The sequence below is a fragment of the Pleurodeles waltl genome, chromosome 3_1 (genome assembly GCF_031143425.1).
Source record: "Pleurodeles waltl isolate 20211129_DDA chromosome 3_1, aPleWal1.hap1.20221129, whole genome shotgun sequence".
Classification (NCBI taxonomy): Eukaryota; Metazoa; Chordata; class Amphibia; order Caudata; family Salamandridae; genus Pleurodeles; species Pleurodeles waltl.
The window spans coordinates 1,155,828,230-1,155,854,522 of NC_090440.1; the positions used below are offsets into that span (position 1 = coordinate 1,155,828,230).

At 50.2% G+C, this 26,293-nt stretch overlaps 1 protein-coding gene across 1 annotated transcript in view; it reads left to right on the forward strand.

Annotated features, from left to right (window-relative positions):
* The window catches only part of LOC138283560 (myb-related transcription factor, partner of profilin-like), a 110,238-nt gene that overhangs the window by 61,322 nt on the left and 22,623 nt on the right, over window positions 1–26,293 (forward strand). The window contains exon 3 of the mRNA XM_069221500.1: window positions 16,978–17,037. Within this exon, the coding sequence (XP_069077601.1) occupies window positions 16,978–17,037 (60 nt within the window). The remainder of the gene's footprint in view (window positions 1–16,977; window positions 17,038–26,293) is intronic.

Genomic DNA, 26,293 nt, shown 5'->3' on the forward strand with positions numbered 1-26,293 from the left:
CCAGTGGCTGCAGAAACAACAGTGGCTGTGGCCCGGGTGGCTGAGGTGCTAGCCTGGGTCCTGACCACCTTGGCCCAAAGTGAAGGACGGGGGGAGGGGCAGGGAAGAGGTCAAGGGTGGAGAGGAAAAGCTTCTTTGGGACTTTGGGCCAGGAAGAGGATGAAGGTTTGGGCGTGGAGGAAGAGGAAGTGGTGGTAGGAGGTGTCTGTCTGCTTTGTTTGGGTGCAGGTGCATGGGCTGGATGCTGTGGTGAGGTGGATGGCTGTTGGGTGTCTGAGTGCTTGCGTTTGTATACTTTGGGAGGAGGGGGCACAGACACAGTGGGAGAGGACACAAGGGGCCTGGGCATGGGTGTGGGGTGGTGACTGCCAGTGAGGGGCGTTTAGTGATAGGCATGCTGGTGATAGAGGTAGTGGATGAGGATGTAGTGCATGCAGGTGTGAGTTGGAGACGCAACTGGGAGGGAGGTGGACGAGGAGGAGGAGGGCGACACAGTGGAGGCAGTGGATGTTGGTGTGTCTGCATGGGGATGGTGCTTGTGTGAGTGCCTGTAAGAGGAAGTGTGGTGCTTGTGTTTGCCTGAGCCACTTCTGTGTGTTGATTTAGGTGCATGCTGGTCTGAAGGGGTGCTTGGGATAGGCTGGGGTTGAGGGGAAAGGGACTGGGTAGAGGAAGTTGGAGGGGAAGCTAGAGACAGGGACAATGGCTGCCATCAGTGAGTTAGCCAGAGCTTGGAATGATCTCTGTTGGGCAGCCACGCCAGAGTGAATGCCCTCCAGGGATGCATTTGCTTGTTGCAAATGCCCTGCCAGACCCTGGATGGCATTCACTATGTTGACTGCCCAACAGAGATGGATGGCAGGAGGTCAATAGACTCCTCACTGAGGGTAGCAGGCTGACTGGGGCAGGGCCTGAGGTGCCTGGGGTGAAGGAGAGGCCCACCCTCCTGGGTGAGCGGGCATGGGAATCACGCTAAGGGGCTGCTGGGAGGGCAGTGCTGGTATGGGGTGGCGGCTGTACCTGTAGTTGGGGTGGGCACAAAGGTGTTCGCCACCACCAGGGAGCTTCCATTGGAGGAGGTGTCACTGTCTGAACTGTCCCCTCCTGTCTCCGCCATGGTGCTCCCCTCACCCTCCGTCCCACTGGTGCCCTCACCGTCTGTGGATTCAGCCTCATGGGCATGTGGGATGCAGCTCCCTCCGTTGCTGGTACCTCTGCTCCTCCACCAGCTGATGCTAATGCACACAAGGAAAGGGTGAACAAAACAGAAAGGGGGGGTAAGAGACAGAGGATACACTTGGTCAATGCCAGCAACACCACCACCGTTGGCGTACACAACACACTCACACACAGGGAACAGCCCTATGCACTAGGCCATGTACTACCAGTTACAATTCTAGTCACCAGGCCATGCAGTACAATGCCTAACGCCAATAGCAGCACAGCTGAAACCCACAAGACCCTGCCCAGTAGTAGTTGTCCACTAGCATATTTGGGGTTGGAGTGCATTAGACCCTGCCCATCATGGAACCTACCCTGCCATGTTTGTCCTGGCCTAGGGGCACCCACAGACCCACATCCCCCACCCAGATAACACTTCAACACGCGCAATTTTCTGAATCTGAAACTGTACTCACCCCCTTGTGGCTGCTGTGATGCCTTCAAACGCCCATCCAACTCCGGATGGGCCACCGCCAGGAAGCGGAACATCAGGGGGGTCAGGGTATGATGGGCACCCCTTCCTCGTTGAGAGGCCATCCCCAGCTGGGCACCTGCTGTCTTCCTTGCCCAGCGGCGCAGGTCCTCCCACCCTTTGCGACAGTGGGTGATCCGCCTCTCAAAGACCCCCAGGGTCCACACGTCCTTGGCAATGGCGCGCCAAATACCCTTTTTCTGATGGGTGCTGACCTGCAGAAAAAGATACATAGAAAAGGGTATTAGTCATACAGTCCAGCCTGTTACACTCATGGCCCACCATATCCCTCCCATCCCCTTACGCACAGACATTGAGCACCATACATGCAGCACAGGACCCCTCAGCCACCCACCCCTTACACAAGGCTTTCACACACTGCACTCTATGCATTCATTCCCCATGCATCGTTCTCACAGTGAACTCACCTGTTGGTCTGGAGGACCATAAAGTAAACGGTACTGGGGTAGGACCCCATCCACCAGTCTCTCCAACTCCTCCGAAGTGATGGCAGGGGACCTTTTCCCAGACACTCGAGCCATGGTCGCTTCCGTCACAGGTCACAGCAGCACTTGCAGTGTAGGTCCTCTACTGTTGAAGGTCAGGTAGCAAGTGAGTGAACCGATTGAAAATTGTGGTCACGTCTGCGGAATGTGTAACGTCACCGCTGGCGTACATCCCCATTGGCTACTGGAACCCATTGGGCTCAATAATAACCAATGAGGTGTTGCACGGCGGTCGTCGACTGTCTCCCGCAAAGGCGCACAACGTCAGTGAAATTACCTCATTTCCACTTGTCCCCCCACACAGGTCAGGCATCCACCATTTCAGGGGGGAACAGGCCATGGCACCTAACTGTGTCACAGCAGACATAGGGCCAGATGTAGCAAAGGTTTGCGAGTCGCAAATGGCCCTAATCGCTATTTGCGACTGCGCAAAATCGGAAATGGGATGCAAAAATCCAATTTCCGACTCGCAAAAAGCGATGCGAGCCGTTACCAACTCGCAAAATGTGCGACCCCATTTTGCGACCCGCAAATAGGAAGTCGCAATTTGCGTGTCGCAAACCATATGCAATTGCAACTCGCAAATTGCGACTAGTCGCAAAAAGCCCAGTTTGCATGTCCCATTTACCACTAACTCAGAGCAGGTGGTAATCATCACCAAAGTATAAAAGGAGACCCAGAAGGCATCTGGGTTACTCAAGATGGCGGAGATATACCTGATAGCAGTGAGGAGGAGAGTCCACACAGCCCAGCAGAGGAGGAGGAGGAGCCAGAAACAGGAGAAGATTTACAGGACAAGGCAGACTCTTTTTCAGCAACCTGAGGAGGAGATCTACGACAAATACCGACTTAGCAGCGCAGCTATACTTGAATTAATTGAATTACTCAAACCACAGCTAGAACGCCAGACTCTGCGTGGCTGTGCCATCCCTACGCATGTGCAAGTGCTATGCTCACTGCACCTCTTGGCCTCAGGGAGCTATCAGGGGGTCATTGCTGTGGCAGGTGGGGTTTCTCAAAGTGCACTATCAAGGTTCCTCAGAGCATTCCTAGATGCCTTACTCACACATATGTCTCACTTCATATACCTACCCAAGAATGAGGCAGAAATTAACAGCACCAAGCTGGACTTTTACCGGATTGCCAACTTTCCCCATGTCATAGGGTGTGTAGATGGGACACATATTCAAATATGCCCTCCTGCAAACCTGGAATATCTGTTCCGCAACAGAAAGTGTACCCACTCACTCAATATTCAGGTTGTTTGTGAAGCCCATTATGTCATCACTGACATTGTCGCAAAATTTCCAGGCAGTACCCATGACTCCTACATTTTTAGGCACAGTGGGATACACCAACGCCTGGAACGTGGGGAGTTTGGAGACGGATACCTCCTAGGTAGAGCTGCATACACCTTGTAGACAAACACACAGATCAATGTGAACACCAACCAGGACTTTCTAACAGTGTACTGTTTGTGCCCAACAGGTGACAGTGCATATGCACTACGGCCATGGATAATGACTCCATTCTTAACACCCAGCAATGAATGCGAGAGGCGATACAACAGTGCACATAAGAGGACCAGGAACCTGCTAGAACGCATCTTCAGATTGCTGAAAGCAAGGTTCAGATGCCTCCACCGCAGTGGAGGTGCTCTCCAGTATACCCCCATTACCGCATTCAAAATTTTTGTCGCATGCGCCATCCTGCACAATATTGCCACCCGACGTGGGCTAACTCTCACCCCTGCAGACCCAGATTCTGAGGATGAAGAGCAGGAGCAACCACATCTCCATCATGGGGATCGGAGCATCGCAAATCAAGGCAGACTGAGACGGGAACACATCGCAACACAATACTTTGGAAGGTACGTGTCAACTTCAACCATACTCACCTACTGACCAAAAACTCCATTTGTTAAGTGGAACAAAAAAAACTATTTAATATGTGCAGAAATTGAACTATTTACAATGACAAAATGTTCAGTGACTTCAAAAAGCCAACCATGCATGGGGCACATTGCTGTCATGTGCCCCAACATCAGGGACAGGGTTTAGTCTATGACCTACGGCGGCCTCTGCCAGCCTGGCTGGTCCCAGGTTGTTCTGTAGTGCTCTGCCTGGTACTCCCACTCCGGAGCACCCTAGTGTCACCAGCAGAGACACTGCTCACAGTGGAGCCCTCTTCGCTGTCCTGGGGGGCGTCCCCTGTCCCCCTGGACACATGCCGTGCCTCCATTAGATCGATCACATGGGTGATCCGGCCCAGCCCTCTTGCCACATCCCCTGCAAAGTGGCCCATTTCCACTTGGAGGCCGACTGTCCTTCTTGACAGGCCAGTGGTGTTGACTGCCAGTCTGCCAATTGATGAGGCCATCCTGTCCAGCCTCTGGAGCAGCTGGCGGTCCCTGCGCCGCCCACCCTCACTCTGTGACAGTAGTCCAGCCACCAGTTCCCGCATGGACAGAGCTAGGTCCTCAGTGTTTGTGCCAATGACATCCAATTGTGCATGGAGCTGCTGCATGCTGGTCTCATTGCTCCTTACAAAGCGGTGCAGAACCCCACTAATTCTCCCTAACATTTGGTTCTGCAGGCGCTGACCACGTAGCAGTTGTGCCTCGGTCATGGTGGTCGATGGACGCCCGGACTCAGCCTGCAGCCCTGCTCTACTCAACCTGCGTCGCCTGTGCAGCGGTGGATGCCCTGTGAGCTGTACCGTGGCACTCCTGGCTGTTGCTGGTGCAGCCTCCGGAACCACTGTTGCAGCAGGTGTAGACATCAAGGGGATGGTGTTGGTGGTGCAGGTGGGAGTGGTGGCAGCTCCTGTGCTTTCCTCATGGGGCTGGCTGACTGTTGGCACCTGGCTGCTGTGGCTTCTGGTGGGGTCTTGTGGGAGACCTGTGGTACATGGGGAACAGACTGTCAGTGTCTACTATCTGTTGAACACTTCCTAATAAACATTTGCCTATTGACTGCCTACTTGACTACATTGCCCATAATGCATCATTCTGGTGTTTGCTACCCTGAAATGGAGCTATCTTGGTTGTGCATGCCCCTGTGTACATGTTGGGTGGGGGTATGGCATTGATGGGGGTACAGGCATATCACATGGCACTCACCGGTTGATGTTGTGGGCTCAGAGGTGTCCAGATCTCCGAATCCTGTAACTGCCTCCTGCTCCAGGGTCTCCTCCACCCTTTCCTCCAGGGGTGTGGGTGGTGGTACGGATGATGATCCCCCTCCTGTGCCTCTCAGCTCCCGGAGCCTTTCTGCCACCCTCTCCTTGGTCCGGGAGCGGAGATCATACCACCTCTTCTTGATCTCATCCACACTCCTGTGGCTGACCCCCAGGGAGTTCACTTTTTCCTGAATTTCCAGCCAGAGTTGTTTTTTTGTTGAGTCTGGCACATTGAGGGCTGCCTTCCCAAAAAGATCATCATAGTGCTGACAGCATTCTTCTGTCAGCACCTCTAGCTCCTTCTCAGAAAATGTTAATTTCCTCTTTCTGGGTGTTTCTGCCATTGTAGCTGCTGTTCCTCCTGTTGGCTGTTCAGCAGTTTAAAATGGGTGTGGTCCTCCCTCCTCCCAGGTGTATTAGTAAACTTCCTGGCTGTTATGTCATCATCATGTGCCAGGAAGTGTTTCCAGAGTGTTCTGGAGTGGTTTCTGGAGAGTTCTGCAGCACCTGCAATCAATTTACATGGTACTCGCAATTTGCGACACCCACTCGCAAATTGCGAGTCCGTTTTTTGCGCGGTCGCAAACAGCGACCTTGCAGACAGCGGACTCGCTATCTGCGTTGCGACTCCGGGTGCGAGTCGCAATTTGTCCACGGAAATTGTACCTGCATGATCATGCTCGCAAATTGCGAGTCGCTAATTTTTTTTGTACCTACATCTGGCCCATAGGCACATTCACAAACTACACATTCACATACTGTTTCTGTCGCAACATGCAAGACATTTTATTCTGAGGATATGTTTGAATATGACCATTTGCTCACCGTTTTTCACCCTAGAGTTCAACCACAGGGGATGAATAGGAGATGGAGACATACCCCCGTGTACAGAGCACTGGTGGACCTGGCAACAGTGTAGGACAGGCACATTATCCTCACCTATAGACCTGATAGGGCCACAATCCAAGAGCTGTGTGCCCAATTGGAGCCAGACCTGATCTCAGCCATCCGTCACCCCACTGAGATCTCCCCTCTGGTGCAAGTCCTATCAGTGCTCCATTTCGTGGCAAGTGACTCCTTCCAAGCAACAGTGGCCATGGCAGCAGGGATGTCACAGCCTATGTTCTCAAACGTGCTGACCAGAGTGTTGTCTTCCCTGATGAAACACATGCGCAGCTACATCTTATTCCACCAGGTGGAGGATTTGGCCACAGTGAAGGCTGGCTTTTATGCACTGGGACATATCCCCAACATCATTGGTGCTATTGATGGTACACATATTGCCTTTGTTCCCCCCCCCAGAGAAATGAACAGGTGTTCAGAAATTGAAAGAGCTTTCACTCTATGAATGTGCAGATAGTGTGCCTGGCGGACCAGTACATCTCCCATGTGAATGCAAAGTATCCTGGGTCTGTGCATGATGCCTTTATCCTGAGGAATAGCAGCATCCCATATGTGATTGCTCAACTCCAGAGGCACCGGGTGTGTCTAATAGGTGAGCCCATGGTCCCCACCCAGTGTCTGTTGGTATATGGGTGTGGGGTTGGCCCTAAGGGTGAGTGTCTGGCTAACTGGTATCCCTCGGTATTTGCAGGTGACTCCGGTTACCCCAACGTCTCATGGCTACTGACCCCAGTGAGGAATGCCAGGACAAGGGCAGAGGAACGTTACAATGAGGCACATGGGTGAACCAGGAGGATCATTGAGCGCACCTTTGGCCTCCTAAAGGCCAGGTTCAGGTGCCTCCATCTGACAGATGGATCACTGTGCTACTCATCCAAGAAGATCTGCCAGATCATCGTCGCATGTTGCACAACCTGGCCTTGAGACGCCAGGTGCCTTTTCTGCAAGAGGATGAGGCTGGAGATGGTCACGTGGGATCAGTGGAGCCTGTGGACAGTGACGAACAGGAGGCAGAGGAAGAGGATGTGGACAACAGAACAATTATAATACAACAGTACTTCCAGTGACACACAGGTAAGACACTGTAACCTCACCTTCCATTGCTGTTTTGTGAAGGGAATTTTTTCTGGCTGGCTGCTGTTCCCACTACAAAGGCCACTTATTGTACCCTATAACATGTCTATTTGCAGATATTTGTGCCCTCCAGTGGCTCCTGGTGTACTTACTGCAGCACATTACAGGTCATAACTATGTTTACATTACTGTACTGTCTATTTGCAATGTCTACAGATTGTTAAACAACTACATCCTTAAATAATTTTTCATACTTCATACTTGTTTATTTCAGTGCTGAGAAGTAAATGGGGATGTGCAATGGGCTTGGGTGATGGTGGAGGAGAGTCCAGGATAGGGTCCAGTCTATTGGTATCACAGGTACATTTACCAAGGGGGCATAGGAAGGGGAGCAATGGCAGTTCAAGGTGGACAGGGTGACAGAGTGGGACACAAGGGTGACAATATGGGGAGTCTTATTTTCTGGCAGGGGTCTTGGCTATGTCGCAGGGACCGTTTGTGGGGTGGTTTTCCTTCTGTAGGGGGAGGGGTGCTGGTCTCCTGTCCACTAACGTCAGCAGAGGTGGGAGGCTGTTCATCTGTGTGGATAGTGTCAGGGGCCCGTTGGTGTGCCATTGCCTCCCTTATGGTGTTGGCCATGTCTGCCAGCACCCCTGCAATGGTGAACAGGGTGGTGTGGATGTCCTTCAGGTCCTCCCTGATCCCCAGGTACTATCCCTCCTGCAACTTGGCCAGTATCTGGCTCATGGTCTCATGGGAATTGTGGTATTCTCCCAGGATCCCTGCAAGTGTCTCCTGGAGAGTCAGCTCCCTGGGCCTTTCCTCCCCCTGTCGCACAGCAGTCCTCCCAGCTTCCCCGTTGTCCTGTGCCTCTGTCCCTGAGCCGTGTGCCCACTGCCACTGACCCCAGGTCCCTGATCGTCCTGTGTTTGTGGGGTTTCCTGGGGTCCCTGTAGTGGTGGACACTCTGCTGATTGACGTGCCCTGGGGACAGTGGTATGGGCCCACTGGTTGGGTGCTGTGCTGGTGTTCCCTGACGGGGGAGGCTCTGTGGGGGTATGGTACTGTGCCTGGGTAACCAACTGTCCAGAGGTCCCTGATGGGCCAGGCTGGTCATCCATATCCAGGCATGCCGAGATGCTGTCATCACTGTGGGCCTCTTCTGAGGCTGGACTAGATGTTGCTGGCACCTCCTCTCCGGTGACGTTGTGTGGGGGTCCTGTGGTTATGTAAATGCAGTGTTATTGTTACTGCGTGTGACATCTTGTGCATGGGTGTGTTTCCCTCTATGGTTGTTATTGCCAAGGCAGCTTTGGCTTGTGTGAGTTGTAATTTGGTTGGCTAAGTGATTGTCACTACTGTGAATGCTGTGGTGATGGGTGTCCATGCAGGGCTGTGAGTGGTGTCCTTGCATTGGTGGTGCATGCAGTGCTGGGTAATAGGATGGGTGGGTTGTGATGGTGGGGTGTATGTGAGGTGGTGGGGGTGACGGGGGAAGGGTGGGGGTATGTGATGGCATGCAGGTATGGGGTGAAAGTAGTTATGATTTGTCTTACCAAAGTCCAGTCCTCCTGCTACTCCTGCCAGGCCCTCAGGATGTATTATTGCCATGACTTGCTCCTCCCATGTTGTTAGCAGTGGGGGAGCTCCATCTTCCTTACAATAGATGTCAGCAGCACCTGTGATCCAAATAGCTGTGGCTCTACCCGGATGAGTTCCTCCACCATGACCCTTAGCTCCTCCTCAGAGAATCTGGAGTGTCTTTTTTGGTGCCATGGGTGTAGTGTGTGTGGTGTGTGTGAGGGTGTGTGGGGTGATGTGTTGGGGTGTGTGCTTTGAGGTGCGTGGATGGTGTATGGGTGATGGTGTTCTGTGACTCTGGTTCTGTGGGTGCTCCTGGCGTGTCTCTCTCTCTGTTGTAAATTGTTGTGGCAAAGGTTGTGGGTAATGTGGGTGTGTGTTTTATAGTGGTGTGGGTGTGTGGATTTGGTGTGTGAATGGTGTCAGGTGTGTGTAGTTTGAATTGACCAATGTAGTGTTGTTTTGTTAGTGTGTGTGTATTTTGAGCACGGCAGTTGGGTTTTGGTACAGCCGTTTTATAACTGACCTTTGGTGTGGCCGACTTGTGTGTGTGTCTGTATAGTGGCGGATTTCTATGTGTGGGTCATAATATGGGTGGCGGTATACCGCCGTGGTCACGGTATGTTGGCGGCAGTCAACATGGCGGTAAGTGGCACTTACCACCAATGTCATATAGAGGGCCTAAGTTTCGCACTGCATGCGTAGTGCCACATGGTGGCCTGAGTTTGGCCTTGTAGGGCTACCGTAGGGTCAATACAAATGACGCTATTGTAGTGCAAGGAGGTGGTAGGTTCCACTAGCATTCAGACATAGCCTCAAACATGGACAACACAACACATAATTTGCATGGTTGACATGTCAGTCCAGATTTAATTTGACAATCACCAGGTGCCTGAGCCACAACCCATAGTATTAATGTTCACCACCACACTCCAATGCAACCATTCAACAAAACAGAAACACACAGAATACCAGATGGAAGTCTGAGTGACCAGTCCAGCTAAAACTAACATCTGCCATGGCACATGTTCTCACATTCCTTTGCAGCCGACCAATGTTACGGCATCCAGCCATGGGTGAAGACTCCTTTTGGCAAACTGACAACGAAAGAAGAGTGGGCATACAATGAAGCCCACAAAATGTGGTGGAGAAGACATTTTGCTCATGAAGTCAAAGTTCAGGTGCCTGGCCCTGACAGGAGGATGCCTGTTGTATGCACCACCCCTGGTATGGAAGATGATCCTTGTATGTGCAATCTTGCATAACACATGTTTTTGGACCTTTCAGAGAGCAGGAAACAACCACAACAGTTACAAAGAATGTTGGAACATAGGTTGTGATTTAAGAGGGTCTAGCGCGTCCATGCTGCACATCAGCGTCACATTACTCACTCTCATGTGGCTATCAAAGGCCTAGATCCATGCACCAGAAATACTCAGTGGCATAATGTATGCATTACGCCAATTCTGACCCCTTGCACCACATCATGCCTACGCCATGCAAGATGTATGCAGGGGGGGCGTACATATGGTAGGGGTTGTTTAACAATTGTGTACTTGAAACTAAGGAACTAAACTGTGTCACTTTTTAGGCTGGTAGCTGTAACACCAGCACTGAGCAGGTGTGACAAGAGGGAACACCATTGCTATTAATGAACCATCATGTACTGCTCAGGGTTAGGGCCAAACGTTTGACCCTAACCCTGCACCATGTATCAATGGCATTACGTACCATGAGCGCTCTTGGCCCCAACTCTGTCACAGTGTGCTGTCCCTCAAATATAGCACACACATGTTGGCTGTGGAGTTCACTAAGGGTCGCCAGACAAGTGGAGCAGCAATGGGTGCTGATCCACTCTCCTCACATATGATTCATAGCCAGGAATGATCAACAAAATGGGAGAATGCACCGCTAAATGAATGTGTGGATGGAATGTAGGCAGTCTGTAGGACTTCCAATGTACATTCTTAGACACATATCACATAATTGTGTTGTCTGCAGCTCATCTGGAAATACATGTGAAGACTGCTGTACCAGAGTATGGCCTGGGTAGGAAAAGGATTAGCAATTACCTACAATGCTCAGTTTTTGTCTGCAATGTAACCCAGTATAGTCTGTACGATGCCATCATACACGACATATGAAATCATACCTCTCATTGACACTCACATGTCTGACCAAGGGAAAGTGACCTACTGGGACCAAAACCCTAAAATGTCTAGGTCTCCCATATGCCAATCCAGTTTGGGATGTGCATATAAGTCAAGCAATGTCCAAACATGTCACAGACCATCCAAAATTGTATGGGTGAAGAAGGAGACAGAAATGTTGCATGTGGCCAATCACATGATCATAGCTGAGATGACTCCACACACTAGTAAGATACACTCGTGGTGAAAGTGACATTGGTTGTGAAATGCAGATATGAGTGCATGCCCATGTACACCAAAGGATGTGGAAGAACAGCTGCGAAACTCCCTCAAACACTTGGAGATACAACATGGGGAGGTCACTCAGACACTACACAAGTGCTGTGGCTGGTACAATGTTGTGTGTGTGGAAATCATGTAATCTAGCAAAGCCTAAAAATGGGAGGGATACTATCACTTAGCCAGTAGAAGATGTGTTCATCTTCAAAGTACACAAGTCTCACATAGCATCCTGTCCACATATGACCGGACAATGTTGCAGTAAAAGAATGCCAGCAGTATAGGACCAAATCAATTCCAAACAAGATATGCCATTAATGTTGGACAAGGTACACAAATTGACCAATACTGACTGTACAACACAACAATGTTACCATGTGATCACCAGACATATATTCACATATATTCACAGAGGATGTCTAAGTCAGTACATAACCCATTCATGTTTGCAACAACAGCAACAACAAAATAGTTGCCCATCGCTTACTGTTGTGACAGAAGGCAGTGACAGATGACATAATCTGTCCCCTGGGTCAGAAAACATAAGCAAGTTACACTAGAGATACATTTCCTAACCAAGTTTCATATGGGAAACACAAATAATGTATAACCATTTATGTCAAACCATGCGAAAAGATGAGACATGTCCTACATGAACAAGCATCCAGTCCCCTGTACATGATAGAGCAAGCCTGACATCAAGTACACCAAAGGAAACAAAATATGGCAGGGCATGGGATCACATTTGTGCAGATGTCTGTGCTGTCTGTAGGGGGTTGTGCAATGATCTGCTGAAGAGCTATCATGATGAAGGGAGGTCCCCACCCTACACCCCAGAACTCCCCTGCTAAGGCTACATTGACTCTTGGCACAATCAGGGGCCTGATGCCTGTGCAGGTGAACTGAGCTGAGTGGAGCACCGTCAATCTGCGTCAATACTTGCAACCATGGGTCTATGTGGGCACCCATAGTGCCACAGGAGCAATGATGACTAGGGTGCCATCATTGCCTGACAGCAGCCCTGCCATACATTGTATGTAACAGTCAAAACAAACATGTTGTGGTTGATTGTATGTAGCAGGTTTGTGCCTTTCACACATATGTTGGAATTCTCAGCACACATGTACCACTTCAGTGGTACAAGCATGGTATCGTGTATAGGAGTATACACAAAAGTCAACTTTTCACTAATGAAAATGTATATGTATCACAAGATCATATATAGACTTATATGACCTTCAGATATATTCCCATATAGGGAAACATAGGTGGCACTGATATAAATACACAGCTATGAAACAATAGCCAACATATGTCCCATATCCCATGAACACTCCTCTTTGGCATTCATTATACATATTACACTACATATATCTTTCAACACATACGTCACATAACGACCTTCATTGACACATGCCAGTACACCATCTACTGCATCATATATGCATGGGGACCTATATATTACATGTGTAGCATAGCATCATGAACCATGAAACATACAACACACAACAGTGTAAACACACATGCAATCACATTGCCATGGGTTTCGTGAAATCAACCCAGCTGTAGTTCACTGCATCCTTTGAGTACAATTTGCCAAGGGTATCAAATGCATAAACGTGTATTGGACATAGCCCATCACATATAAAGTGTTTTTGTCAAACGTATATTCGGAAATCAGACATGACAATGTTGTAGACTCACAATCACGTGTTACATCACATATGTACACTCCCAGTACACATGTTGTAAGATGTATGCTGAAAAAGTCTACCAACACATGCACATGTGAAAACAGTATCAGTCATCACATACATCACACACACATACAAACATATGGTAACACATTCTGATGTTACTGTGACATATATGAATGCACATGCACACACATGTAGCCATACCATACTGACTACATACATGCATACCCCCTGTAACAAGGTATGTGCATCTGGGTACACTGACAGCCTTTCCAACAAAATCCATGCATTCCCGTAATTTTTTTTAACACAAACAACAATTCTCCACACATCATTAATCAATAAAATGACGTCTGGCCCCTGCGCATCAATCGCAAGTCAATAGGCTTTGCCAGCCTTCATGGGAAAAATACCACGCATGACTGTCATGCGTAACAAAACTGACACATATCAGAAAACGTGACGCACATGCCCAGGAAATGACGAAACACTAATTCCTTGCTGCAAACATGGTACAGTGATTTCACTTTACAGTTTTTTTGTCTGTGACTGGGAGACGGTGTGTGAAACTGGTGCTGGTTGAGGAGTGGTGTTTTTTCAGAGTTTTGTGTTGTGGCCTGTTGGTGTCCTGTCAATTTTGTCATTTTGCTAAGTCTTGTATAGTGTTTTTGTCCTGTCATAGTAATTGCTTAGTTGGGTGTTTGTCTTGGGGTAGCGTAGTCTGTTGGGGTATTTGGTGTTAGGTTAGGTAGTGTTTTATCATGTTTGGGGCTATTCTATTTGCAGTGGAGGGAAACTGCAATATGTTGGGAGCAACAAATGAGTGGAGATGAACTGGGAGGGTTCATCTGGTTGGTCAAGCACTACCTTCCCATGGAAGTTGAGTATGGGGGGGCGGGGGCTGGGTCACCCAAGGCTATCCAACCAAGGCAAGGAAGCTGCGGTGGGGCAAGGTGTTCCACCACCTATAAAGGATCTTTGGTTTCGTACGGACGACCACCAAATCAAACTCCACTGGGCAGACCTCATTGCATGAGAGGGCAATCTACTGGATCACCTGGTGATTCGGATTGGTAGACCAGTTGGTAAGTACCCCTTTTGCATTGCAACATCCTCATTTGTATGTGCATGACAGGGGGGCATAAGGTTGACTGCAGCATGGTTAGTCAAGGGTCAGGACAGGAAGTTTAGTGTCTAAAGCAAACAGCATTTAAGAGAGCTTAGCTATGCACCAGTTGCAGACAAATGCATATTCCTCTTTGTGTACATTGTGTATCATAAATACTCCATAAAGTGTAAATGGGGTAATTAAAGTTGAAGTGATGGGAAACATGATGCAGTAGTATTGTCATTCATGGGTGTGTGTGTGTGTGCCGAGAGTCATGTATGTGCAGAGTGACATGACAGTTACATAAATGTAAGCTGGAGTGATTGCCTCTTGATGCTACATTTGTGTCTATTTTTGTTTAAGGTAATGTTGCCAATGGAGGCAACTACTACCTACCCATGTCAAACATTTGACAAATGCAAGCATTGTGGCAGTGTGAAAGGCCGGTGCCACATGCTGGCAGAACCAGGCCTGAGGAATGCAAGCTGTGTATTCCTGCTGTAGGTGGCACCCAAAAAATATAGCCTTAACATCGACTTGGTTACATTGTTCCATTATCGGAGTCAACTTGTATTTCTGTCTAAGGCTGGTTGATTACATGACTGTTCCCTTGTCATCAAGAAGCATATTTCCACTTTGCACTTGTAGCATGTTCACTTATGGTGCCAAACATGCCAAGTGCTACCATACCGACAGGGTTCCCAATATCAGTGTCCTGACATCCACCATGGTGTGCCATATGTTGCATATGGCACGCACATAATGGAGGTATTTATTGGTGCTATGTGATTGAAAACAGACAAACATCCAAGTGGTTGCCTGCTTCTTCACATATATCAACTACCAGAGTCAATGCTTTAGCCAATGGCCAGAATCCTATCCCCCTATATTGTTATATATTGATATGTGTCTGAAACATGTACATATGTCTGCCTTCCAAATCTGTGTATGTTCTTGTGTGATAACTATGGCCCTCATTACAACCCTAACGGACGGGGGAGAAGTGGCGGTAAAACCGCCAACAGGCTGGTTGAACAAAAATGGAATTATGACCATGGCGGTTACCGGCATGGTCATCTGCCACTTCTCCACTCCGACCGCCAGAGCGGTGATGACCACTGGACTGGAGACTTTGGTCTCCAGCCCGGCGGCCATCAGACCACAGGCAGTATCAGTACCCTGCATACCGCCATGGATTTCAGGTGGTTTGGAACCGCCACAAAATCCATGGCGGTAGGCACTATAAGTACCAGGGAATTTCTTCCCTGGCACTGATAGGGGTCTCCCCCAACCCACTCCCCTACACCCGAGTCCTCCCCCCACACCATCCCCCGCCACCCTCCAAAGGTGGCAGGACCCCCCTCCCCACCCCCAGCCCCAACATGCACATACACACACCCCCTCCCCCTCCCCACCTTCACCCCCAACATGCACATACACACACCCCTACACGCACACATACACTACAGCAACACATACCCGCACACATACAGACATGCACACAGACCGACCCGCACACATTTCCCATACACATAACACCCTCCGCATGCATACACACAGTCACACACCTCCTCTACATACTCACACCCCCATGCACACACACAACACACAACACCCCCCCCAACGGACGATCAACTTACCTTGTCCGTTGATCCTGCGGGAGGGGACAGGATCCACAGCCAGCGCCCCGTCACCAGAACACCGCCACACCGAATCATGGGACATGATTCAGTGGGCGGTGTTCTGATGACAAGGCGGTGGAGGTGGAGCAGCCTCTACTTCCCCGCCGACCGTCAGTATGGCTGCTGGCGGCTCTCCTTCCAAAAAAGGACAGAGGGCTGCCAGCAGTCATAATACGCTGCGCGGAAAACTGCCTGCACTGGTGGTCTTCAGAACGGCGGTACATCGGCAGTCGTTAAAAAAGACAGCCGAGGTCGAAATGAGGGCCTATGAGCCAAATATGTGAGAAACAGGTGCAGTGCAGTGCTATGCCAACATCAGCAGCACTGCGCTGAATTTTAAAGACAGGTTTGCCCCGCATTACCTAGATTATGGAGCAGGCCTGCGTTTGTGCCTGCACCAGCACATAACTCAGCAGCCAGCGCCAATGGAGGCATACTTGGGCCACAGTGCAAGTATGTCTGTGTTGAAGGAAGTGTCTATGTGTAGGCAGGTATCCCGAGGTGGCGATATTCCATTTCTATGTGTGCTGCAGAATGCAGCCCACATAGTGGTACCAAGACATCTGTTATGTTATTTTCCAAATGTGCAGGAAGAGACACCTATGTGCACATAAGCAAACATCCTTGGCAATTTACCTCTACTGGGTGTGCCTTCAAATGGTGCACACATATAAGAAGCAAGAAACAAGGAGGTGTTAAAACATTCCTCAACTCTTTGCCATTCTTATGCCATCCCTGGGCTGTTGTTAGTCTTTTGGCGCTGGCAGTACGTACGATGTCTTGAAAATCTGGGCAGCGTCAAAAGCTGTGGGTGTTACAATGGGATGACCACTGCAACAACCACTGCATGCCCCTCTGACGCAGAATACTGTGTCATGCTGCCCCATAGCTACATGGAGGCGTAACACTACAAAAAGTAGCATAACAGTTCTTTGTACATATGGTGCAGTGAAAAGCACCACAAGAGTGTCAGGGAAAGTGATGCTTTGGTGTGCCAGGGCCTCTTTAATCTGGCCCTTTATCTTACAGACAGAAATGTAAAGGTTGGCAGTTGTTCAAGCCTAACACAAAGTTGACTTGCTTAGTCAGAACACTAAGCTTTATATTCCTGTCATGTCTTGCAGGTGGACCTCCACCCTACACAATTGAAGAGTTGTCCCAGTTTGAAGACCCCGATGCAGCCAGTAAGTGTCACCTTGTGCATCAGATGTGTAATTCCAGGGTTTTGCGTGAGAGGGTATGAAGAGTGCAATACAATGTTTAAATGGCAGTGCTGCCAACTAGATAACATCATCTGAGTTAGGGTATTGACCTCCTGTCTGATACAATGTTGAGGATGTATATTAGGTTGATTGTTGCACAAGTGCCAATCTGTGCTACTGCGGAATTGTGGGTATTAGGGAAAGGAAAGTCAAGATATGTGTCAGAGGTGATGTTTATCTGATTAGCATGCCTGTTGGTAATATATTTGTCACAGCACAATTAACAGCACTGTGTGCCACATGTTGCTTTAAGTTACTCAGGACATGGCACAAATGATGTACATGTGTTGAGGGCTCTAGGGGGCTTATGAAGGAGAAACTTGCACCACTGGTGCCTCACTACTCTTCGGAAATTAAGTGACGCAGCAGTCATGCAAGGAGGCTTAATGTGCTGGGAAACAGTCAGTTGAGGACACAATGAGATTTCAACTCTACTTCAGATGGGTGTAGGATGTCTACAGATTGGAGCAAACTAGATGTGTGCAGATTAACCAGCATGAGCATCATGATAATTGTGAGTAAGCTCGGTCACCTCACTTGTGTATACAATATGAATGCTGAGTGTTTACCTGGTACTTAGAAGATGTAAAACATGCATGGGCACAGGTAGTTCAATAAGGAGGAACACCGTTGCTGCACCCAGTGCAGTGCCACTCTTCCTGTGCCCCTTAGGGCAGCCCTACCACCATGTGTGTGTCGCATAATAGATTTGGACATCATGCCACAGGATAGGGGGCAATAGGTACCAAATTTGTAGACATTATAGATGTACTGTTCAGGCTTAGGGCAAACAATAGGAACCCTAACCCGAACTGTAGATAGGGGCCCTTGGTAAGCAATGGTGTGCCCCTTGTAATGCCTGCTCTGAGCAGGTGTTAACCGAAGGAAACATGAATGAAGCATTAGCATTCCTTAGAATTCCCGGTGCCATTTTTCCTGCTCCCCTACTGGGTGAACCCCACCTTGCAACCAAAATGCCTAGCCAAGGCTTAATGTAGGGCAAGGGGTGTCAAAGTGGTAGAATGCATGCATTGCGCCGCTTTGTGACTATGGCACAGGAATTTGGGACTTGATGGGCCACTTGATCCTCACAAATGTGGCGCAAGGAGGCACTAGTCCACTTACCTCTGGGCCCTAATGGTCAACAATGGATAGCCATTAACCCACTGACATGAACATGATACCGTAGCTGGCTGGTAGGAAATTTAGGCCCTCATTACAACCCTGGCAGTCGGTGTTAAAGCAGCGGTAATACCGCCAACAGGCTGGCAGGAAAAAAAATGGAATCGCGACCATGGCGGAAACTGCCAACGTAGACAGCCACTTTAACACTCCAACCGCCACTGCGGTAGAAACAAACACCACAGGGGAAACCACCAACAGACAGGCGGAGGGCAAAGTACCGCCCACTCTATCACAACAGGCCTATCCGCCACCTTTTCTAGGGCGGAACCAACGTTATCAGAAGCATGGCGGGAACAGTACACAGAAGGTAAAACACTCACCCTTCGACACCCAAGGAGGAACCAGGACGCCATGGAGCCCGAACTACAGGTGTTACCAATGCTGGTCTTCCTCCTGCTCTATCAGGAGCAGGACAGACGCCGTCGATGACCACAATAAGTACTGCACCTACAACACAGGGGAGGGGGGAGGGAAAAGAGAGTGACACACACACGCAACACGCAACACCCCCACCCCCACCCTCACCCACAACAAGATACACACAAATACATGCAGCAACATGACATTTATACCCCGTCACCCCCTGGAAGAATGCAAGGACAAAAGGAAATGATTGTAACGATTGTAATCATGAAAAATCTGATAGTGAAAGTTCAAAATTCAGTATATACAAATGTGTACACCAACTACACAAGTCCGGATAGTGTACCAATCATTGTCCGTGGACCAGTGGTCCCAAAATGCATGGGCGAAGCCCACGCAAGATACCTGACTCGAAACGGAGACAACACTGTAGGAGCATCAGATCGAAAATAAACAGGCACCTCGGGGGAAAGGGAAGGGGGGCACCTCAGCCGGATGAACGCACAACGCCACAGCTGCACGAGGGGGCTCCATGCCCATTGCTGTATCCTGTGGAGTGCAACGCGACAGTCTCTCAAGTCTTTCCAGTGGGTGCTTTGCCCACTGCTTTATCCTGGGGAGTGCAAAGCCACGGTCTCTCAAGTCTTTCCAGTAGGTGCTTTGCCCACTGCTTTATCCTGGGGAGTGCAAAGCCACAGTCTCTCAAGCCTTTACAGTGGGTGGTTTACCCCCTGCTTTATCCTGGGGAGTGCAAAGCCACAGTCTCTCAAGTCTTTACAGTGGGTGGTTTGCCCACTGCTTTATCCTGGGGAGTGCAAAGCCACAGTCTCTCAAGTCTTTACAGTGGGTGGTTTGCCCACTGCTTTATCCTGGTGAGTGCAAAGCCACAGTCTCTCAAGTGGATAACAGTTTCCACTGGTTCTGGAGGGGGCTTTGTGCCCAGAGTGTTTCATCCTGCCAAGGACTGAGGTAGTGGATGTATTTCTCCACTGGTTCTGGAGGGGGCTTGGTGCCCAGGGTGCTTCATCCTGCCAAGGACTGAGGTAGTGAGTGTATTTCTCCACTGGTTCTGGAGGGGGCATGGTGCCCAGAGTGCTTCATCCTGCCAAGGACCGAGGTAGTGGATGTATTTCTCCATTGGGTCTGGTGGGGGCCTGGTGCCCAGAGTGCTTCATCCTGCCAAGGACTGAGGTAGTGGATGTATTTCTCCACTGGCTCTGGAGGGGGCACGGTGCCCAGAGTGCTTCATCCTGCCAAGGACTGAGGTAGTGGATGTATTTCTCCACTGGTTCTGGAGGGGGCATGGTGCCCAGAGTGCTCCACATGCAGTGTGGCCGGTCCTATTCCCTCACCTGGGTGTGTGTGCTACGAGATTGCCTAGGAACAGGTAGCATGATATGCCATGGAGGCAGAGACATACCCCACACTGCTGCGACTTCGCCTTTCACCTGCAGGTGCAACAGTGATGGAAGTCATGCCTCATGAAAGATGGGCAGGGTCCAGGAAGTTTTCTCAAGCCTCGGGCGACTGACCACTGGGGATGGTAGCCATGTCAGCGGTGGTGCCACTGTCCGAGCACATCGCAGGGCTGGTGGCAGTGCTTGTGGAGGTGTTTGTGGCGGCGGTGCTGGCGGTGGTGCATGGGTCAGCACCTGTTGAGGGACACAGCAGGACATCTTCTGTAGCCTCAGACGGCTGCCCACTGTGGAAGATGCTGGGGACTGTTGCTGAGGCTGCAGACGTGCCGGTGGCTGTGCAGATGGCGGTGCAGGTGGCTGTGCAGGTGGTGGTGATGGTGGCGGTGCAGGTGGCAGTGCTGGAGGCGGGCAGGTTGCGTTGTTCACCGCCGTACATGTTGGTGGAGTTGTGGACAGAAGGGGTGACACTAGTCCCTCAGTCAGTGCCACCGTGCCCTGTCCTGACCTGCTCTTCTGCTTTTGTCCCTTCCCCACCTTTGATGGTGCCACAGGTGTCTTGCCACTGTCCCCTTTTGTTTTGGAGGAGCCCTTGGTGGCTGGTAGGTGCGGCTTCTCCCTCCGGGATTTGGGCACCTTGTCCACCTTGGCAGGTGGCGGAATGTCCTTGCCCTCGCTACGTGGCACACTGGCGGCCCTGATGGGTGGCGCACTCGATGACCCCGCAGTTGCTGGCACCACTGTGCCTGGGGATTTGGTGGCTGAGGTAATGGGCTGGAACCTGGAAAGCCTGGCCCTAGGGGAAGGACGGGGGGGAAGTGAAGGGAAGAGGTCAAGGTTTGCCAGGATATGTTTTTTAGACACACTGGGACAGGAAGATGGAGGGGGTTTGGGAGTGGAGGAAGAGTTAGTGGTTGTAGGAGGTGTAAGTTTGCTGAATTTGGGTGAAGGTGCATGGGCTGGAGGCTGTTGTGAGGTGGATGGCTGTTGGGTGGGTGTGTGCCTTCATTTGTGTACTTTGGCAGGAGGGCTCAAAGACACACTGGGAGAGGACACTGGGGTTGTGTGCATGGTAGTGGGGGTGGTGATTGCACGTGAGCGGTGTGTGGTGATGGGCGTGCTGGTGATGGAGGTAGTGGCTGAGGATGTAATGCATGCAGGTGTGAGTGGAGACGAGACAGGGAGGGAGGAGAAGGACGTAGAGGAGGGGGACATAGTGGAGGCAGTGGATGTTGCGGTGTCTGCATGGGGATGATGCTTGTGTGAGTGCTTGTGGGATGTGTGGTGCTTATGTTTGCCATGTACACTCTTGTGTGTTGATGAGTGTGCATGCTGGTCTGATGGTGTGCTTGGGATAGGCTGAGGTACAGGGGATTGGGTCAAGGTGAAGGAAGTTGGAGGGGGGAGGCTGGACACAGGGACAATGGCTGCCATAAGTGCTGAGGTCAGAGCCTGAAATGCTCTTTGTTGGGCCGCCTGCCCAGAATGAATGCCCTCCAGGTATGCATTTGTTTGTTGCAAATGCCTGTCAACACCCTGGATGCCATTCATAATGGTAGATTGCCCAACAGTGAGGGATCTCAGGAGGTCAATAGCCTCCTCACTGAGGGCAGCAGGGCTGACTGGAGCAGGTCCTGAGGTGCCTGGGGCAAAGGAGATGCCGATCCTCCTGGGTGAGCGAGCACGGGACACACGCTGAGGGGCTGCTGGGAGGGCGGTGCTTGTAGGGCGGGTGGCGGCTGTACCTGTTGATGCGGTGGGCACAGAGGTGCCCGCCACCGCAAGGGAGCTCTCATCAGAGGAGGAGTCGCTGTCACTGGTGTATGCTCCTGTCCCCGTCGTGGAGCTCCCCTTGCCCTCTGTCCCACTAGTGGCTTCAGACTCCGTTGCTTCACCCTCCTGGGCCAAGCGGGTTGCAGCTCCCTCCTGCTCTGGTGCCACTTCTCCTCCGCCAGATTATGCTATTGCACACAAGAACAGAGAGACAAAACAAAAAGGGGGGAAATACAGAAGAAAAACATGTTCAGTGCATGCAACACCACTACCGTTGGCGGACACAACACACAGGAAGCTGCCATCTCCACTACGCGATGCACTAACAGTTCCTGGCAAATTCACATGGCCATGGGGTACGAGGCCTAAGCTTAATTGCTGCACACCTGGAAGTCACAGGAGCCTGACTAGGTGTAGATGGCTATTACCACTAGTGGGGTTGGGGTGCCACAGAGCCTGCCTAACAAGGGACCTTGCCTACCAAGTTCGCCCTGGCCCAGGGGAACCCACAGCCCACCTCCCCCACCCAGACACCTCGTAATGCGCGCAGAGTCAGCTGAATGAGAGTGTACTCACCCCCTTGTGGCTGCTGTGATGCCCACAAGCACCCATCCAACTCCGGATAGGCCACTGCCAGGATATGGTACATCTGGGGGGTCATGGTGTGACGGGCACCCCTTCCACGTTCGGAGGCCATCCCCAGGTGGGCCCCTGCCGTCTTCTTGCTCCAGCGGCGTAGGTCCTCCCATCCTTTATGGCAGTGGGTGCTCCATCTGTGGTAGACTCCCAGGGTCCGGACGTCCTTGGCGATGGCACGCCAAATACCCTTCTTCTGGTGAGCTCTGACCTAGAGGCAAGGTACAGGAGGAAAGGAAATTACTCACCTGTCTGGACCGTCATACTCATTGCCCACCAGTTCCCACCCATGCCCTGACGCACATACACTCACCATCCGCACATGCAGGCCTCAGCCCCCCCATGTATCTTCCATCCACACCACTCAAAACAGGCATTGCTCACGCAGCATGCTCACAGTGTACTCACCTGTTTGTCTGTAAGACCATACAGTTGCGTGTACTGGGGGAGGACCCCATCCACTAGTTTCTCCAACTCCTCTGAAGTGAAGACAGGGGCCCTTTCCCCAGACACTGTAGCCATCGTCGCTTCCAGACACAGGTCACAGCAGCACTTGCAGTGTAGGTCCTCTCCTGTTGAAGGTCAGGTATCAAGTGAGGGAACATATAGAAAATGGTGGTCACGTCCGCAGCGGTGCATACAATCTTTAGTGTGTAGCATTTCTGCAGGAGAATGGGCCAGATGGTGGTCTTGTGGCAGCTGTGGAGCCTGTGCAAAGTGACGAAGAGGAGGCAGAAGAAGAAGATGTCGACAACCGAAATAACATCATCATGCAATACTTCCAGTGAGACACAGGTAAGAAGATGTAACTGCTTCCCACATCTCATACTATTGTTGGAGCTAGCATAAGTCTGTCATTTTCACTCAGTGTATGGACCCTGACTTGTTACTTTGTCTTTCCATTTCACAGATCTGGGTCCCACTTTGTGCCCTCTGCTATGTTTACTGCTGGCCTGCAGCTGTGTTACATTGGTATGTGAACAAGTACATTGACATTGCTATATTCCAGAGCTGTTGCAATAACTGACTCCAGCTTGTTTTGTGATTCAAATGTGTCTATTTCTGTGCAAATAAGTGGAGGGGGTTGTAAAATGGGCTGGGGTGATGGTGGAGGAATGTCCATGGCAGAGTCCAGTCTATTTGTTCCAATGGGGCATAGGAAGTGGAGCAATGGCAGTTTCAGGTGGACAGGGTGTCAAAGTGGGAGAGAAGGGTGACACTCAGGGGGGTCTTATTTCCTGGTGGGGGTCTTGGCAATGTTCTCTGTCTTGTTCCTGGATCTCAGGGACCATTTACGGGGTGGTTCTCCATCTGCAGGGGGTGGGGTGCTGGTGTCCTGTTGTTCCTGTGGCGGTGCCTCCTGTCCACTAGAGCCAGCAGAGGTGGAGGGCTGTTCATCGTCCAGGCTAGTGTCAGGGGCCCGTTGGTGTGCCACTGTGTCCCTCCTAGTGTTGAGAAGGTCTGCCAGCACCCCTGCAATGGTGACTAGGGTGTTGTTGATGGACTTCAGGTCCTCCCTGATCACCAGGTACTGTTCCTCCTGCAGCCGCTGGGTCTCCTGAAACTTGGCCAGTACCGTGCCCATGGTCTCCTGGAAATGGTGGTAAGCTCCCATGAGGTTGGAGAGTGCCTCGTGGAGTGTCGGTTCCCTGGACCTGTCCTCCCCCTGTCTCACCACAGTCCTCCCAGCTTCCCTGTTATCCTGTGCCTCTGTCCCCAGAACCGTGTGCCCACTGCCATTGCCCCAGGTCCTTGATCGTCCTGTGTTAGTGGGGCTGCCTGGGTTCCCTGTAGTGGTGGACACACTGCTGATTGACGTGTCCTGGGGACAGAGGGATGGGCCCACTGGGTGGGTGCTGTGGTGGTATTTCTTGAGGGGGAGGTTCAGTGGTGGTTTGTGACTGTCAGGGGAACCGACTGTCCCAAGGTCCCTGATGGGCCGGGCTGGTCATCTTGATCCAGGCATGCAGAGCTGCTGTCATCACTGTGGGCCTCTTCTGTGGGGGGACTGGATATGTCTGGAACCTCCTGTCCGGTGACCTTGGGTAGGGGTCATGTTGGGGTGTAAACGCATAGTTATTGTATGTATGAGTGCCATCTTGTGTAATGGGTGAGTTACCCTCTACTCCTGTGCTTGCATTATTGTCTTGGCCCTTGTGTGATTGGTGATTTTGGGGCATGAGTGGGTCTCTGTACTGGACATGCTTGGGTGATGGGTGTCTATGCATTGGTGTTACATGCAGGTCTTGGTTTTGGGATGTGTGGGTTGTATTGGTGGGGTATCTGTGGGTTTTTGGGGGTGATAGGTGTGAGGGTAAGGGTGGGAGTGTGTGATGGCATGCAAGTGGGGTGGTGGGGATAAAGAAGTAAAGATTTGCCTTACCAGAGTCCAGTCCTCTTGCTACTCCTGGGGGTGGGTTTTAGTATCTTTTTTTTTGTTTTGGGGTGTTCGATGGGGGGTTATGTATGGGGCTCTATGTTAAAAAAAAAGATATAAAAAGTTTCAAAAAAATATGTATTTGTTTAGGATATAGGTTAAGTTAGTATATGTGTAGCTTCAGTTAATGTTGTCCTGTTTGTATCTTGTCTCTTAATGGGGTGAAGGACAATCTTTAGTGTGTAGCATTAAATGTATAAGATAAATTTAGATTAGGATAGATAGCTGTACGGGTAAACTTAGATACGTTAGTATTAGTTAGCTTATTTTACTATAGTGTTTAGGTTCGGTTTTAATGAGGTGTTGTTTTAAGTGTCAATAAATCGTGTTAGTTGTAGACAGTTAGGTATCCATGTTGATTGAGTGTCTGGGTGTTCTCATGTGTGCACTGGCCAAGGTAGAGGAATTCCTTAGGGTATGCTTTCTGTATTGATTTACACGTATGAATATGTGTATCCTCTATGAACAAGCAGCTGTCAGATTGGCTGCAGTATGACATCAGTTACTCAAAACATCTGTCATCACCAGTTCCTCACAATCACATAGTGCATGTGTAGGAATTTTTTGACAGGTAAGAATGGGACATCAACTGTCATTGCTGAGGTCTGTCACAAATAATGTTGTAAAGTATAGCACATATTACTTCACTTCATTTGGGGTATGTACCTGGCATACTGACAGCTGCCATGGCTGATCAATTTAGCCTCTTCTGTTCCACACATATTAGTTGTACTGGTGCACTCATCATGGAATATTCCAGACACTTAGTTCTGACACATACAAGCCACATGTTAGGTTGCATGCATATCTATTAAATACATGTTTTTAAGGCTCTGTAAGTTGGTTGTAGCCCACAAAACCATCAGTCACCTTTTTCATGTTAGAGTCCTAGTGTGTAGCTTTGTGTCTGACAGTAAGCCACACATGTAATTAGGTTCTGTTTTCAGTAACATAACTTCACACACTGCATATATTTAGATGAGTTGATGGATCACAGTAAAAGATTACATGATTTATGTGAATATGGAGATTTATTTACATGCACAAGTGTATTTCCCAGTGCAATACAATGTCCAGTTTACAGACCCCATGAGAGATCCTGAGCCATTTGTTGTACATTCAGAGTCCAAGGGTGAAGGACATGCCACGAGACATGGGCAGAAGTGAGCATTAGTGAGGAGGTGTCCAAATTGACAATAGGTAGGAATTGAGATAGTGAGAGTCTATGGCAGATAAGTCAACAGTGATTGAGTGAAGAGGGCACATTGCCAGCTGTCACAACACTGACATGATCTTAAGGATAGAACTAAGGAGATACTGTCCATGTGACACAGACTGGCTCTACGGGTGGTTTTACGTGTGAATGTTG